Here is a 16885-nt window from a genome sequence, read left to right as displayed (position 1 = left end):
ACTACAGTACTGGACACAAACAAGCTGAACAATGCTGGAGACGATTTGTTCCTATAATGTTGGGTTTCCTTCTCTCTTCAGAAACATGTTGACTCCACATGCTAGTGGGAAATAGGAAACTGAGAACTGGGAAGTGGTAAGTCGAACATGATTGTGTTCAAGTGCTTTTGAATTTGGAACAAGTCTTCAAATTATAAGATTTTAGCTAGCTTGAAAAGCTTGCTAACATTGCTAATAATAAAGTTAGCTAGCTTGCTTAACATTTACAATATGGTCAGACTAGCTACATTATCCATATTGATAAGGTTGTAATTGTCCAACACAGATTTGTTGTCATCTTTTCGATGAAAAGGTAAAAGGTCAGTTGTGAAACGTCACAACTCGGAAACTCGGGTAACAACATTTTCTCTGAGTTTCCCACTTGTAATTCCGACTTGGAGGGTCATTCAATTGAAATTTCCCACTGGGAACTAGGAGCTCCTGATAACTCTGATAGCACTTGAACGCGGCAACACTCATTACTCCTACTCACAATATGAAATGCATCCATCTAATTACAGCCATCATAGCTGATACTGCCTCCTATTGGCTTTCTGAATGCCCAGGCCTACAACCTGTTATCAGTCCTCATTAGATGTCAACATTATGTCATAGTCCCTCATTGGTTGCCTTAACTTACAAAGGATCACAACGTACAAAGGTTTTCCTTGTCTATCAACATGTAATAGCAGAACACTTGAAAATAAATTATGTTTCCTGGAAATATTTTAGTTAATATCCCTGTAAAATTAAAAACTTTAAAATGGTAAACTGAGGATTAAGGAGTATGAGGTCATACAGAGGATGAATAGTATCTACAGCAAAACAAACATTTATTATATCTTACCTCAATAAATGTTTGTTTTACAAGGAACTTAGATGTATAGGCACTCACAGCCTGTGGATCTTTGATACTGTATTACAGGCCAATAACTATACTCACTTCAGATTTTAAAATGTTGGTTGTAATAGTTGTAAAAGTGCTTTCACATATGGTTCATTTTTGTGATATAATATGTGGTGAAATGTGTACATTGACTTAGAACACATTTTACAATTTGACGGAAGTTACTGAAAACTGTGTTCAGCAAACGCTGTTTGGGTTTTCCTTTTTCTCATGATAAATTAGTGTGGTTAACCATTGGAATCTTATGGTAAAGCCAAGTTAAATGACAGGGTGTGTATGCAATAGCAATTAATTAGCCCAATGACACACTAAATAAAGCAAGTATAACTTGCAAAGCACATTGCCTGCTTAAAATGCGTACTATTACATTTTCATTCTACTGTACCTTTCGCTGTAGAGGTTGTCCCACAACAAAGGTTGGCTAATTCTGCGACATGAAAGCACATTCGCTCACACGAGTGCCAGGAGACCCTCAAACACACACACACATGCACATAGACACACACACACACACACTCACACTCATCCCTACGTTGACCGGCTAATACTGATTGATGTGGATGATTGTAAGAAGTTCTAGAGAGGATCAGACTTACACATTCAGATCAGTCAATGGGATTTAAGGCTATGCTCTCTCTCCCTTCATCCTTCTCTCCTCCTCCACTCCTCCCTCCCTCCCTCCCAACTCTAATCGCTGTGTTGTGGTGTAAGATCAAGCTTGGTGGTGGTTTCTCCTCCGTCACAGGAAACTCTCTCTCTTTCCCCCTCCTGCTCTCTCTCCCTTGCTCTCTTCCTTCACTGTATATAAGTGTGGTGGGTGGATTGTGTGTCAGACAGAGTAAAGGAATGCCAGAGTGTGGGACAGATGGAGAAGGGCACAATCCCTGTGCCCCCCCTGGATTGGCTGATAGTGATGGTCGCCATGCAGAATCTACAGGTGAGAGATCTTTCTGATTTGTCATATTCTGACATGGCCCTAACACACCAAACAAACCATGTAATATAAAAGGAACAACAAATAACTTGTGTTTTTAAACTCTAAGCATTTACTAAACAGCTTTCCAACTTAGGTCAAAAGTTGTTGTAGAGGCACAACAGCAGCGTGACTTGGATCACAGCATTCTAGATAACACAGGTATTTTTGAATACACTCTACAGTGGCAGGGAGAGGTGGCCTTAAGGATGCCATTGTAGCATGGGAAACGTTCTGTTTTCGGGCCAGTCCAGGGGGTGTGTCTGGGGGGACACTACTACACACTACAAGTCAGTCACTGTGTTTTAGACAGCTCTCGTCCCTACAACATCTTTTAATGTCTGGCATCTTTGTTCATGTTCATACTTAATGCCGAACATAAAAGAGACATTTCAAAGTTCAAACGGGAAGGTAAGAGATGAGTGTGAGGTTGGTGAGACAAGCATGTTTAACAGTGGAATTAAATTGTCATTTTATTTAGGGTTGCAGATAGGGTTACATATTTTTTCATCTTCTCTTCACACATTTAAAACCAAACAGTAAGAATGCCTCCTATTGGGTCAAAAATAAGAGTATTAACAACGGCCTCTGAGGGGAGAGATAGTTAACTAAATACCTGAGGGGATTTTGGCTCGTGGATGAAGCGCTTCTCTGGGATAATAGTGACGAGGGATGAGTTATGCCCCCACACAAGCAGAGAGATGGGCCAGACACGCTGCAGGACTGACCGATTGTGTTGACAATGTTTGGGCTGCTTCCTGTAGGGAACAGTTCACCGAGGGGTAAAGGTACTGGCACAACCTGAGGTGTTGCGTTAATCTCTGTGTCTGTCTGCCACCTCTCTCTCTCATCCTGTGCTCTGTCTTACAATTACATTTAGCTATCTCTCTCTCTCTCTCTCTCTCTCTCTTCCCCCCCCTCTCTCTCTCTCTCTCTCTCTCTCTCTCTCTCTCTCTCTCTCTCTCTCTCTCTCTCCCCCTCTCTCTTCCCCTCCCTCGCTCTCTCTCTCTCTCTCTCTCTCTCTCTCTCTCTCTCTCTCTCTCTCTCTCTCTCTCTCTCGCACCCTCTTTATCTCTCTCTCTATATGTCTTTGTTCTTGCTCTCAATTTCTGTTTGTCTGTCTGTTACATTTCCTTTTATGTTTCCTTTCTCTGTCCTTGGGAAAACAAAATTGCTGTGGTCAGCTGATCTAATCACCAAAAGTACTGTCTTTATGGTTTCTCTGAGGTCATCCAGCTATTTTAGCCATCCTGCAGGGAACAATCCACCTCAAACCAATAAAATACAGTATATTAGCTCAGCATTTCTCAATCCCCCCCTCTCAGTACCCCTGGTTATGCTGGGTGCTGCTCCAACCTATTTCGAAACTGAAATGGAATAAACATCTCTAGTCACGATATCTCCTACAAATCACTTGAAGTTTACATTTGAGTTTACAGTGAGAGTTCGTGATCCAATAGATGTTCCAACACTCGTGCTTTCATATATAAACATTGAGTAAGGTATGCAGGGATGATTAAACAATGATTGTGAATCGTAGATGGTATATAAAATATATGAAAAGAGCTTGTTCCAGCTTGTTAGTGTCAGCTTTTTTGAATGCAGAAAACGAAGCTCTTTCGGTCTCACACAAAGACAAGAGTATGGTAGAAAACCATCTTAGTGCATAACTGGACAGTATCAGTAACTGGCTGTCCGATAACAAATTGTCTCTTCATTTGGAGAAAATGGAGTCATTATTATTTGGTTCTAAGATTAGGCTAGGTAGATGTGCCATGGAAACCATATGTTTGATGTACTTGATGCCATTCCACCATTAGGCTAAGAGTTGCACTGGGCAGACCATGTTTTTATATACGGCAGTGGTATATAAAACTCCCTACTGCGATAAAAACTGTTTCTGCCAGTCAGAGGTTCAAACACTCCTGCAGGGCTTGGTTAATGATGTAAACCACCCTGCGCTATTAAGTGACTTGCTAAGTGTGTATACAGTGGGGTCCGAAAGACATGCTAACCTCCCCTGTTATTGTAATGGTGAGAGGTTAGCATGTCTTGGGGGTATGATCTTTGACCCTCTGTAACGTTCTCACTCATAATTAATCCACATTAATGTAGAAGTGTTTAGAAACATATTCTATTCTTATAATAAAAGTGACTCTAAAATGACATAATACATTATTTACCATGAATTTCTATTGGGCACAAAATAATCTAAAACACAACCAAAACTAACTGCAAATGCATCCAACAAGTTTGTACAGTCACAAGCTTGATGTAGTCATTACATGCTAGGAATATGGCAGCAAATACTACTTTATTTATAAGAATCAATCATTTAGACCCCTACCTTTTTGAGAGAAAAACAAATATTACTTGTCAAACAAAATCTCTTTCTCTGAGCAACAGTATAAGTATAAAATAATATCATTTCCCCCATTTGTTTGACAATACAATATAGCTCAGTATTTGAATGATTTATTGCATACAGTCGTTATTGCTCATCTTTATCAAGGGTGTCAATAATTTCGACCCCACTATATCTGTAAATATTTGGACATTGTTGCCCATGTCACTTGTTTTTGCTGCCCTTGCCTACAAAGAGGACCACAATGGAAGCAAGCATTTTGACTTTACTGTGTTTATATCCTTGACACTATTTGGTATATGTATCTTTTGCCGGGTGTAACATTTTTATGTATTTTAAATTGTCAAAAAAAATCTAAAAAAGTATTGGCTAGAACAGAGACGTATTAGTTTTAAAAGTTGTTTATGTTGGTCAGAAGGGTTCTATGTAAACCACAGTCATCAACAAACTCTTATCTTAATTGCTACCAGATAGGGCTATGGTTTCCGGGCAGTGAAGATAAGTCCGCCAAACTTACATGCTCCTTCCGATACACAAAATCTGTGGTTGCTTCCTCTTGGAAAAGGCATGTTTATGATGTTATAACATACAAGAACATCTACAAAAGGCATTGAATTGCACTTATTCAAATATTATTCATTCTCTCACCAAAATGTCTAAACTGGTTGCACTTAGTGTCAATGTTAGTGTTAGTCAATATTGATGATCATTAAGACAGGTAATGTACAATTAAACAACTCATATTTATTATACCCATTCCTATTATAGTCTAAAACAAACTGTACTGAAAACAGTTTGTACCAACTGTATGTAATATACAATAAAGTTAACCCATGGGGCTTACTGAAAAGGAATAGACTGATTTCACAGGATGTGGTTAATCTCTCCCGCTCTTGGTTATACACTAGACGCCAGAGCCTCAGAAAAAAGGGTCTTTCAGCTTTCAGCCAGGCATTTTCCACTCAATAACATAAACACCAAGGGATTCCTCTGTTGTCCTTCATCCCCCCTATTCCCCGCAATGCGTACACACACACACACACACACACACACACACACACTCACTCACTCACTCACTCACTCACTCACTCACTCACACAGTTCAACCTTCTGATTCTGGAACTAATAAAGTTGAGATACATTGTTATTATCACCATGGTTACTGGTGATTAGTTCCATAAGTGTGGTGTCTGTCTAAAGGAGTCTGTGTGTCTGGAAGCATGTCCACAGGAGGCTGCTGAGGGGAGGACGGCTCATAATAATGGCTGGAATGGAGCGAATGGAATGGCATCAAACGCATGGAAATCATATGTTTGATGTATTTGATGCCATTCCACCTATTCCGCTCCAGCCATTACCACATGCCCGTCCTCCCCAATTAAGGTGCCACCAACCTCCTGTGATGTACACCCCCCCACCCCACCCCACCCCACACACACACCACCACCAATCCCCGAGCAGACTGAATCAGTAGTCTACATTGATCCCCATCCCCCTGCAAGATTTCAAACATCATTCAGAAAAAGTGGTTTCCCTCATCAGCTGAAATGGAAAGCTCCTTTTAGTGCCAGTCATTATATACTGCTGAATTCCAACTCTAGCAAAGGCTGTCTTTAAAATTTGAAAGCAGCTCTTTTTCACAAAATGTTTACCGTAAAATTAAAACTACAGGGAAGTAATGGCAAAGAAAAACACTTGTGAGGTCATAAACAAATGACAGTGTAAAAGCAGTTTGCATCACTCGCTGAAATCCTGACACCATACATTAATGTCGATGGGGGGATTTAAATGTCAATGTAAATTAGGTGTACCCATACATCAAGGATCTGACCATCACCCAATCAACCCCATGACCAGGGATCATCAACTAGATTCAGCCGCGGGCCGATTTCTTCTTGAGCGGATGGTCGGGGGGCCGGAACATAATTACAAATAATTTGTAGACTGAGAATTGACCGCAAGAAGCCCAAACAGATATCATATTTGACTAAAACATAATAACTTAAAACCTTGCTTACATTTGTATATGATCACGTGTCTCTCTATTATGCGTGAAAATACATTTACAGTTTAGTCATTCAGCAGACGCTCTTATTCAGAGCGATTGACAGGAGCATAGCGCTTGATGGTTTTTGCGACTGCACTTGAAGAAAAAACTTTCAAAGTTCTAGAAATTTTCAGGATTGACTGACCTTCATGTCTTAAAGTAATGATGGACTGTCGTTACTCGTTGCTTATTTGAGCTGTTCTTGCCATAATATGGACATGGTCTTTTACCAAATAGGGCTATCTTCTGTATATCCCCTTACCTTGTCACAACACAACTGATTGGCTCAAACGCATTAAGAAGGAAAGACATTCTACAAATTAACTTTTAAGAAGGCACACCTGTTAATTGAAATGCATTTCAGGTGACTACCTCGTGAAGCTGGTTTAGAGAATGCCAAGAGTGTGCAAAGCTGTTATCAAGGCAAAGGGTGGCTATTTGAAGAATCTCAAATATAAAATAGATTTTGATTTGTTTAACACTTTTTTGGTTACTACATGATTCCAAATGTGTTATTTCATAGTTTTGATGTCTTCACTATTATTCTACAATCTAAAAAATAGTAAAAATAAAGAAAAACCCTTGAATGAATAGGTGTGTCCAAACTTTTGACTGGTACTGTATCCATCACAGTAACAATAACTAAGATGTACTGTAGGCCTCCTGTGGCTCAGTTGGTAGAGCATGGCGCTTGCAACGCCAGGGTTGTGGGTTCAATTCCCACGGGGGCCAGTATGAAAAATGTATGCACTCACTAACTGTAAGTCGCTCTGGATAAGAGTGTCTGCTAAACTAAAAATTGAAAAATTTGATGAGGTATGGCTTAAGATCTGTAATAAGATACTATACCCACTTATTACTTTTTATATTAAGGAATCTAACTACAAATTCATTTTCAAGTTTTACTTTTTTAAGTATGTTCCCAGACACCTCACCAAATTGCCCGAAATGTAGGACCAAAAAAGGAACCTTTCTGCACGTATTTTGGCAACGAAATAAGCTAATGGATTTCTGCTGTTTTATTCATACATTCGCTGAGATAATTTTAGATATAGAATTGGTATAATCTCCAAACATTTACCTCCTTAATCAAATGCCAAATATTAAGCTTGACTCAGACAAGACAAGGTTGCTGATAACTATTTCATACTTTGAAAAGAAATATATTGTTATGTGTTGGAAAAATGAAAACCCACACACTTTGCAATTGTGGGTAAAACAAGTTGCAGATTTTTTGGCATTAAACAAATGTATAATGAACTTACAGAATCGCAGTCCCACATTCCTGAAAGTTTGGTCTCCTCTACAGTCCTTAATTGCAAAAAGCTTTTAAAAGATGTCCGGGCATCCTGAGACCCAGCAAATATACAAAAAAATACAAAAAATACATTATAATAATTGTACTAGTTGATTCGAAGCTCTGAAAATATAACTGTATTATGAAATTGTTTCTGCTGCTATTTGTCTCCAAGTTATAATGCTAACTGTACATTAACTGCATTTTCTGCTAATAATTGTACCTGCTGCTATTTGGTATTGGATTGTGTTTTATTTATATATAATGAATGTGATATTTTTTATAATAAAAACAAAAGACAAAAAAAAGAATAATACAAAAAAGAAGGGGACTTTAGTTTGTTCATTGGATATTTGGATGAAACAATGTTTTCAACCCAAGACCAAGGTAAGAGGGTTGACCTAGTGGGGGGGGCTGGGGTGTTCAGCAGGTGACATTAGTACTGCTTGTGGCTTGGGTGTTGACTTATCCATCTATAAGCGGGAGGTAAGAAACTGTACACCGTAACACATTGTTTTATATGACTTATGAAGCATGATATGAAGTTATCATGTAATGTTACAATTAATTCCATTAACTCTCTATTTTGCCTTTTTAAGATACTGTATGTGTTACATGTCACGTTCGTTTACAGACGGGACGGACCAAGGCGCAGCGTGATATGCGTACATGTTTATTATAATGAATAAACAACTGAAAAAAAAATAAACAAACGAAACGTGAAGTCCACGGTAGAACACAAAACATACCTACACGGAACAAGATCCCACAACCCACTAGTGCCAATAGGCTGCCTAAGTATGGTCCCCAATCAGAGACAACGAGCGACAGCTGCCTCTGATTGGGAACCACACCGGCCAACATAGATCTAGAAATACTAGATTCAAAACATAGAACAAAACACAGCAAGGAAAATACACACCCTGACTCAACATACAAGCGTCCTCTGAGTCAGGGCGTGACATTACTGGTACTTTATTCTGGGCTTGAGACTGACTCAAACAGGTAAATCAGCAGGTACAATGCTGGGAGCAGTTGTCGTTAAACACTGTTAAATGCCTCTTCCTAAAGCGATGAAGCTTTAGGAAAAGGCATTTGGCGGCTGGGCAGGCATGATTATGGCTATGTGGGCTTCCCTCTGGCCAGGGTACAGCTAGATGTGGTGAGGACATGAGCAATCTGCCCAACCCATGGTTTAGTCAGATCCCTGGGTGTCAACTGACATCCTGCCTATGACCTCGGATCTGTAAGCGTCTTGGCAACATGCAGGCCAACATTCTGATTTATTTATGGTGACTACACTAGGAATTCTGTATTTCCAGTTTGTGTATGAAACATGTCTATTGCTAATAAATGAAATAGAAACAGAAACTCACTCACTCACTTAATCACTCATCTTGCTTACTGACTCGTCGCAAACTTAACAGCAGCAAACTTCAAGCACAGGTGCAAACTCTTCACCTCTGTGGAAACATCCTGCACTGTCGTAAAGGCTATATTGTAATCTGATTAACATTGCTGTAAAGTATTTTATATTCTTTAAGCCGATTAACATTGTTGTGAAACACTATATGATAAAACAACTCCTAACCTAAAATGGCCTCTATGATCTGTAATGTCCTCTGTCTTCCTTTCTCACTCACTCTGCCCCTCTCTCTCTCTCTTCCTCACCCTCCTGCTCTTTCTCTCTTCGTCAACACTCTATATCATTCACTCCCTCTCTCCCTCCCTTTCTCTCTCTTTTCTTCTTCTGTCTGAATCATTCACTCTCTTACTCTCTCTCGCTCTTCTTCCTTTTTCTCTCCAAGATGATTGATGGCTCCTCCAGTTGAATCAAGCCCCAGGATGCTCATGTTGCCCGTCAGCGGTGGCCAACATCACCACGTCGTGCCTGTGGCCTGCACCCTTACCTGCTCCTGGCTCCTGCTACTTTTTCACGCCGCCTTCGGCCAGAAGCCCGCCAAGCTGCCCCTGCTGGGCCGCAAGCCCTTCATTGCTGCCTGGAACGCACCGCTGGACCTGTGCACTGTCAAGTACAATGTCCAGGCCAACCTGGAGCACCTCTTCCACATCAGTGGCAGTCCGCGGGTCGTCCGCACTGGCCAGAATGTCACCATTTTCTATGCCAATCGGCTGGGCCTCTACCCTTTTTACACGGACCATGGCATCCCCATCAACGGAGGCCTCCCCCAGAACTGCAGCCTGGAGGCCCACCTCCTCAAGACGTACAAGGACATCAACCATTTTATCCCCTCTGAGGATTTTGCCGGACTGGCAGTCATCGACTGGGAGTATTGGCGGCCCCAGTGGAACCGCAACTGGCACAAGAAGGACATCTACCGACGCCAGTCCCGGGAGCTGATCGCACAGGCCTATGTCAACGTGACGCCATCAGAAATCGAGGAGCTGGCGCGAAAACGCTTTGAGAAGAGCGCCCGGGCATTCATGCAGAGGACGGTCCAGCTAGGGACGCGCCTTCGCCCCAACGGACTCTGGGGCTTCTACCTCTACCCAGATTGCCACAACTACAACCTGCATGAGCACAACTACACAGGCTCCTGCCCCCTGCTGGAGAGCCTGCGTAATGACGAGCTGCTCTGGTTGTGGAATAGCAGCACAGCACTGTTCCCCTCAGTGGCTATCAGGAAGAGTCAAACAGACAGTGTCAGCAACCTCCATTTCTCCCAGTTCAGGGTGCTAGAGTCTCTGAGGATAGCTGGGCTTACCTCGCACGACTTTGAGCTGCCCACATTCGTGTACACACGCCTAGGGTACAGGGATGAGGCTATGGCCTTCCTCACCACGGTAAGACTGCTATACTTAGTAACCCAAAGGTCTAAAATCAGGTGACCAGTTGGTTATCAATCTGGTCCTGGAGAGCTACAGGATGTGCTGTTTTTTTATCCAGACCATCATTAACATATCTGATTCAACAAATTAACTAATCATCAAGGCCACCAAGCGTATTGCTGTTGGGCAAAAACAAAACATTATACTTCATGATACATACATTTACATTTAAATTTACGTCATTTAGCAGACGCTCTTATCCAGAGCGACTTACAAATAGGTGCATTCACCCTATAGCCAGTGGGATAACCACTTTACAATTTTTTTAATATTTTTTTTATTTTATTTTTTAGGGGGGGGGGGGATTACTTTATCCTATCCCAGGTATTCCTTAAAGAGGTGGGGTTTCAAATGTCTCCGGAAGGTGGTGAGTGACTCCGCTGTCCTGGCGTCGTGAGGGAGCTTGTTCCAAAATTGGGGTGCCAGAGCAGCGAACAGTTTTGACTGGGCTGAGCGCGAACTAGGCTTCCGCAGAGGAAGGGGAGCCAGCAGGCCAGAGGTGGATGAACGCAATGCCCTCGTTTGGATGTAGGGACTGATCAGAGCCTGAAGGTACAGAGGTGCCGATCCCCTCACAACTCTATAGGCAAGCACCATGTTCTTGTAACAGATGCGAGCTTCAACTGGAAGCCAGTGGAGTGTGCGGAGGAGCGGGGTGACGTGAGAGAACTTGGGAAGGTTGAACACCAGACAGGCTGCGGCATTCTGGATGAGTTGTAGGGGTTTAATGGCACAGGCAGGGAGCCCAGCCAACAGCGAGTTGCAGTAATCCAGACGGGAGATGACAAGTGCCTGGATTAGGACCTGTGCCGCTTCCTGTGTAAGGCAGGGTCGTACTCTCCGAATGTTGTAGAGCATGAACCTGCAGGATCGGGTCACCGCCTTGATGTTAGCGGAGAACGACAGGGTGTTGTCCAGGGTCACGCCAAGGCTCTTCGCACTCTGGGAGGAGGACACAACGGAGTTGTCAACCGTGATGGCGAGATCATGGAACGGGCAGTCCTTCCCCGGGAGGAAGAGCAGCTCCGTCTTGCCAAGGTTCAGCTTGAGGTGGTGATCCGTCATCCATACTGATATGTCTGCCAGACATGCAGAGATGCGATTCGCCACCTGGTTATCAGAAGGGGGAAAGGAGAAGATTAGTTGTGTATCGTCAGCGTAGCAATGATAGGAGAGGCCATGTGAGGATATGACAGAGCCAAGTGACTTGGTGTATAGGGAGAATAGGAGAGGGCCTAGAACTGAGCCCTGGGGGACACCAGTGGTGAGAGCACGTGGTGCGGAGACAGCTTCTCGCCACGCCACTTGGTAGGAGCGACCGGTCAGGTAGGACGCGATCCAGGAGTGAGCCGCGCCGGAGATGCCCAGCTCGGAGAGGGTGGAGAGGAGGATCTGATGGTTCACAGTATCAAAGGCAGCAGACAGGTCTAGAAGGACAAGAGCAGAGGAGAGAGAGTTAGCTTTAGCAGTGCGGAGAGCCTCCGTGACACAGAGAAGAGCAGTCTCAGTTGAATGACCAGTCCTGAAACCTGACTGGTTTGGATCAAGAAGGTCATTCTGAGAGAGATAGCAAGAGAGTTGGCTAAAGACGGCACGCACAATAGTTTTGGAAAGAAAAGAAAGAAAGGATACTGGTCTGATGATCCAAATGGGGCTGTAATTACTCCATACTACAAACCCGTGTTTTATATACAGGATCAGTTTAGACATAATTTATTTCTTAACTATTTATTTAAATTATCATGCCATTCTCTGTTCCTCTCAGCAGTCAACACTATTTAGTGTAATGTCTAATCAGTTGTGTGCAGGCAATCCTGCCTCTCTTGAGGAGCCATTAGCACCATCTTGTGGCTCCATAAAGAAGTTCAGAATGTGGTGTAATTATCCTGGTTGCGTGTCTGTGTGTGTATTGCAGACAGACTTGATCCACACCATTGGCGAGAGTGCTGCTTTGGGTGCGGCTGGTTTTGTGATCTGGGGAGACCTCAACCTCACTTCATCCAAAGTGAGTCTCATTATATAACTTTACTGTATATGATCTATCACCAGCTGGAATGCGATTTTAACCAATCAGTTTCCAGGATTAGGCCCACCCGTTGAATAATATATAATTACTGTTACAGTTTGACTATCCAAGTGTTACACAAGCTAGAATAGAGTAGAGCTAAAGAGACTGGCGATAAGGCAATTAACAGTTCTTACAAAGGAAAATCCTTAATTAAAGCTATGAAAATAAAGTGCTCCCTAGGGGCAGCATAGTTGAACATCTGCTGTACATCTATTTCATTTTGTTTTGACTTATTTTAGCTGTCAACACCTCCAAGGCCTGTGTACATCTGCCATTCAAAATGAGGCTTTGAGAAGAAATGTCATGCATTCCTAAATGTATTCCAAACATTCTTCTCTTGGAGCTTGAGTTGCTGTAGAAAGTATTTCAAAAATCAGGAAAAAAGGCATACTGCTATAAAGATAAAGAGGGAGACAATAGTTGGTTGACAATAGCTGACAACCCACAGAGAATAGTTCTAACAGTAGGGTAGCATTCGCTAAAGTAAATATTTCAACAGATTATTGTGAATTGCACAATGCCATCAGTCGTTTGACTTTCTCTTAGTTATTCTTTCTTTCTTGCTAACCCCCCACCCCCCCCCACCCATCTCCAGCACAACTGCACAAAGGTGAAGTCCTTCCTAAACCTCCGCCTGGGTCAGTACATCACCAATGTGACGCGGGCCGCAGAGGTCTGCAGTGACTTCCTGTGCCAGAGCAACGGCCGCTGTGTCCGTAAGGACCTCCACTCCCCGTACTACCTCCACCTGAGCAGAGACAGCTACCACATTCAGCCCTCGGGGGACGGGGACTTTGTGGTCACAGGCTGGCACTCGCAGCATGAGCTCCAACTACTGGCCAAGAGGTTCCACTGTCACTGCTATGAGGGACACGCCGGGGACAAGTGTGATAGCCTGAACAAGGTGGTGGAAGAAGAGGAGGAAGAGGAGGGGGGAGAGGTGGAGGAGGGGGGAGAGGCGGAGGACAGGGAGGAGGAGCAGAGGGAAAGTGCCGCTCCACAAACTGGGAACACACTTGGCTTGATGGTGTTGCTCCTCCTATTGAACTTCTCCTAGCTATTAATTGTCACCTCACCGCTATCACTATTGGTATCATTGTAAGCACTGACAATGAAAAGGTATCTGGGAGTCTTGCTCCAATCTCCCCTAATACTGTGCAGTTTCATATAGCAATAAGCGTGGTATTTACACAACTCAAATGTGTTCATTTTTTTATGGTAAGCCTATCATTGAATGAGAATTAATTTGAATAGATTATCTAATTTGACTAATAAAGGAACAATAAAGTAGAACAATTCTAAGACACTGCGCAATTTGAAAAAGCCTTTATCAAATTGGTGTATCTTTATCGAAAATGTAGTATGGGCCACATGGCCTTCAACATGGAACACTGTGTAATAGGCAACATATAAGTATGTTGTGCAACATAGGTGCTATGGAGGTTGCCAGTTGTTTCTTTCCCATACCTTTTTGCAAACAGGTTGCCAGTTGTGTCTTTCCCACACCTTTTTGCAAACATTGGTGTTCAAGCAAAGTTATATTTAGACTGAACATCTCATTGATTCACAGTTCAAAAAGAACCCAAAACCTTACTTATTACTCTGACATTGAAGCTTGAAGCTCAGATAGGCAGTGGGTAACACTAACCAGCAATTGAAAAGACAAGGTATGTAATCTCAACACCCTTTGCCTTTCCTCCTTAGTACTTTGTCAATACTAATCAGGACACTTAGAAGCAAATCTTTTTGCAACACCAAAGTGACTGTCTTCTACCCAGGTTACTCTTGAAATGTGTGAAACTGTGTAAAATTATTTATGTACAATTTTCATACTATACTGGAATATAAAACCATTATATGTCACTGGTTACATATGGACTATATGTTATTTGAATGGAAAGAGCAGAAATGTTTCAAATCTTGCCAGCTTTGTTCATGTTGTTGTTTACCAATGCATGATGGCACTGTACAATGTACTACAAATGTTCTGTCTAAAGGCTAGTCTGATAACTGATCTATCAGCAATGTAAGGCAGATTTATTTTGGATGCTTTGCTAACTTTTTGTTGATGCGTAATGTGTATGAATAAGTGGTTCATATAAGTAGTTCATACTTCATTAACATTTCATATATGTATCATTATGTCTACTTTTGAGCATTGAGCATTGACTCAAAGTGGATGATTTAATCTCAGAATCACATCAGTGTTGATTGACAGGCAAAGGAGTTGGCACATACAGTATATTAAGTGTATCAAGTGAAGTGATGATGGCTCACAGTAATTTACTCATCTCAGCCATAGTAGCCATGTTGTGCTTTTGTGTAAACCGCACGTACCTTTTTTTGTTCAAAGATTCCAAGATAGTAAAACAAATATACAAGGACTATGCAACATGTGAAAAGTGTTGCTTGAATGTAAATGCACTGCAAAAAATAAAATAAAAATGGTACACTTTATTTTAAGGGACACATATTAGACACTAATTTGTAGTTTGTAAGTGTGTATATAAGTAGCTAATAAGGTCTTTATTACATCTTATTAGTCATATATTAGGCCTTTATTAAGTGTTTTCTTTATACGAACATTATAAGTCATGTGTAACTGGCCAATCCTTACCCCTAGAGTCTATTGACGAACCGATGCGTCAATCTAAGTACCATAATAAAAAAATCCCCATAAAAATCTGTTAGTTTAAGCTACAGAAATATCTGTTGCATGGGCTGTTTCTCAATCCACCACATCCGCTTATGGCGGCCTTCCGCAACTGCGGTGGAAGGTGGCAAAGATACAGCGATGTTTGTCATCCCAAAAATCTCTCTATGGAAAGATGAGACTCTCACGAACACAAAGGTGGCCTCCTTTTTGCTCCACGACCCCCACAATATGTGTAAAAAAAAAATATAAAAAAAAAATATATATATATATATATATATATATATATACAGTGGGGGAAAAAAGTATTTAGTCAGCCACCAACTGTGCAAGTTCTCCCACTTAAAAAGATGAGAGAGGCATGTCATTTTCATCATAGGTACACGTCAACTATGACAGACAAATTGAGGAAAAAAAATCCAGAAAATCACATTGTAGGATTTTTAATGAATTTATTTGCAAATTATGGTGGAAAATAAGTATTTGGTCACCTACAAACAAGCAAGATTTCTGGCTCTCACAGACCTGTAACTTCTTCTTTAAGAGGCTCCTCTGTCCTCCACTCGTTACCTGTATTAATGGCACCTGTTTGAACTTGTTATCAGTATAAAAGACACCTGTCCACAACCTCAAACAGTCACACTCCAAACTCCACTATGGTCAAGACCAAAGAGCTGTCAAAGGACACCAGAAACAAAATTGTAGACCTGCACCAGGCTGGGAAGACTGAATCTGCAATAGGTAAGCAGCTTGGTTTGAAGAAATCAACTGTGGGAGCAATTATTAGGAAATGGAAGACATACAAGACCACTGATAATCTCCCTCGATCTGGGGCTCCACGTAAGATCTCACCCCGTGGGGTCAAAATGATCACAAGAACGGTGAGCAAAAATCCCAGAACCACACAGGGGGACCTAGTGAAAGACCTGCAGAGAGCTGGGACCAAAGTAACAAAGCCTACCATCAGTAACACACTACTCCGCCAGGGACTCAAATCCTGCATTGCCAGACGTGTCCCCCTGCTTAAGCCAGTACATGTCCAGGCCCGTCTGAAGTTTGGGAGAATGTCATATGGTCAGATGAAACCAAAATAGAACTTTTTGGCAAAAACTCAACTCATCGTGTTTGGAGGACAAAGAATGCTGAGTTGCATCCAAAGAACACCATACCTAATGTGAAGCATGGGGGTGGAAACTTCATGCTTTGGGGCTGTTTTTCTGCAAAGGGACCAGGACGACTGATCCGTGTAAAGGAAAGAATGAATGGGGCCATGTATTGTGAGATTTTGAGTGAAAACCTCCTTCCATCAGCAAGGGCATTGAAGATGAAACGTGGCTGGGTCTTTTAGCATGACAATGATCCCAAACACACCTCCCGGGCAACGAAGGAGTGGCTTCGTAAGAAGCATTTCAAGGTCCTGGAGTGGCCTAGCCAGTCTCCAGATCTCAACCCCATAGAAAATCTTTGGAGGGAGTTGAAATCCGTGTTGCCCAGCGACAGCCCCAAAACATCACTGCTCTAGAGGAGATCTGCATGGAGGAATGGGCCAAAATACCAGCAACAGTGTGTGAAAACCTTGTGAAGACTTACAGAAAACGTTTGACCTGTGTCATTGCCAACAAACGGTATATAACAAAGTATTGAGAAACTTTTGTTACTGACCAAATACTTATTTTCCACCATAAT

The 16885-nt window shown here is 42.1% G+C and overlaps 1 protein-coding gene across 1 annotated transcript; it reads left to right on the top strand.

The window, feature by feature from the left end:
* Positions 1-1802: 1802 nt before the first annotated feature.
* Positions 1803-13477, top strand: LOC121531195 (hyaluronidase-4-like; the record flags this gene model as incomplete). Its single annotated transcript, XM_041836458.2, has 4 exons — positions 1803-1883; positions 9437-10433; positions 12394-12483; positions 13142-13477. Coding segments are annotated over exons 2-4 (1416 nt in total), but the record flags the coding sequence as incomplete, so codon positions are not given.
* Positions 13478-16885: the final 3408 nt, after the last annotated feature.

Source organism: Coregonus clupeaformis, unplaced genomic scaffold (genome assembly GCF_020615455.1).
Source record: "Coregonus clupeaformis isolate EN_2021a unplaced genomic scaffold, ASM2061545v1 scaf0073, whole genome shotgun sequence".
Classification (NCBI taxonomy): domain Eukaryota; kingdom Metazoa; phylum Chordata; class Actinopteri; order Salmoniformes; family Salmonidae; genus Coregonus; species Coregonus clupeaformis.
The sequence above is the reverse complement of the archived record's forward strand: the minus strand, read 5'-3'. Positions and strand labels throughout refer to the sequence as shown.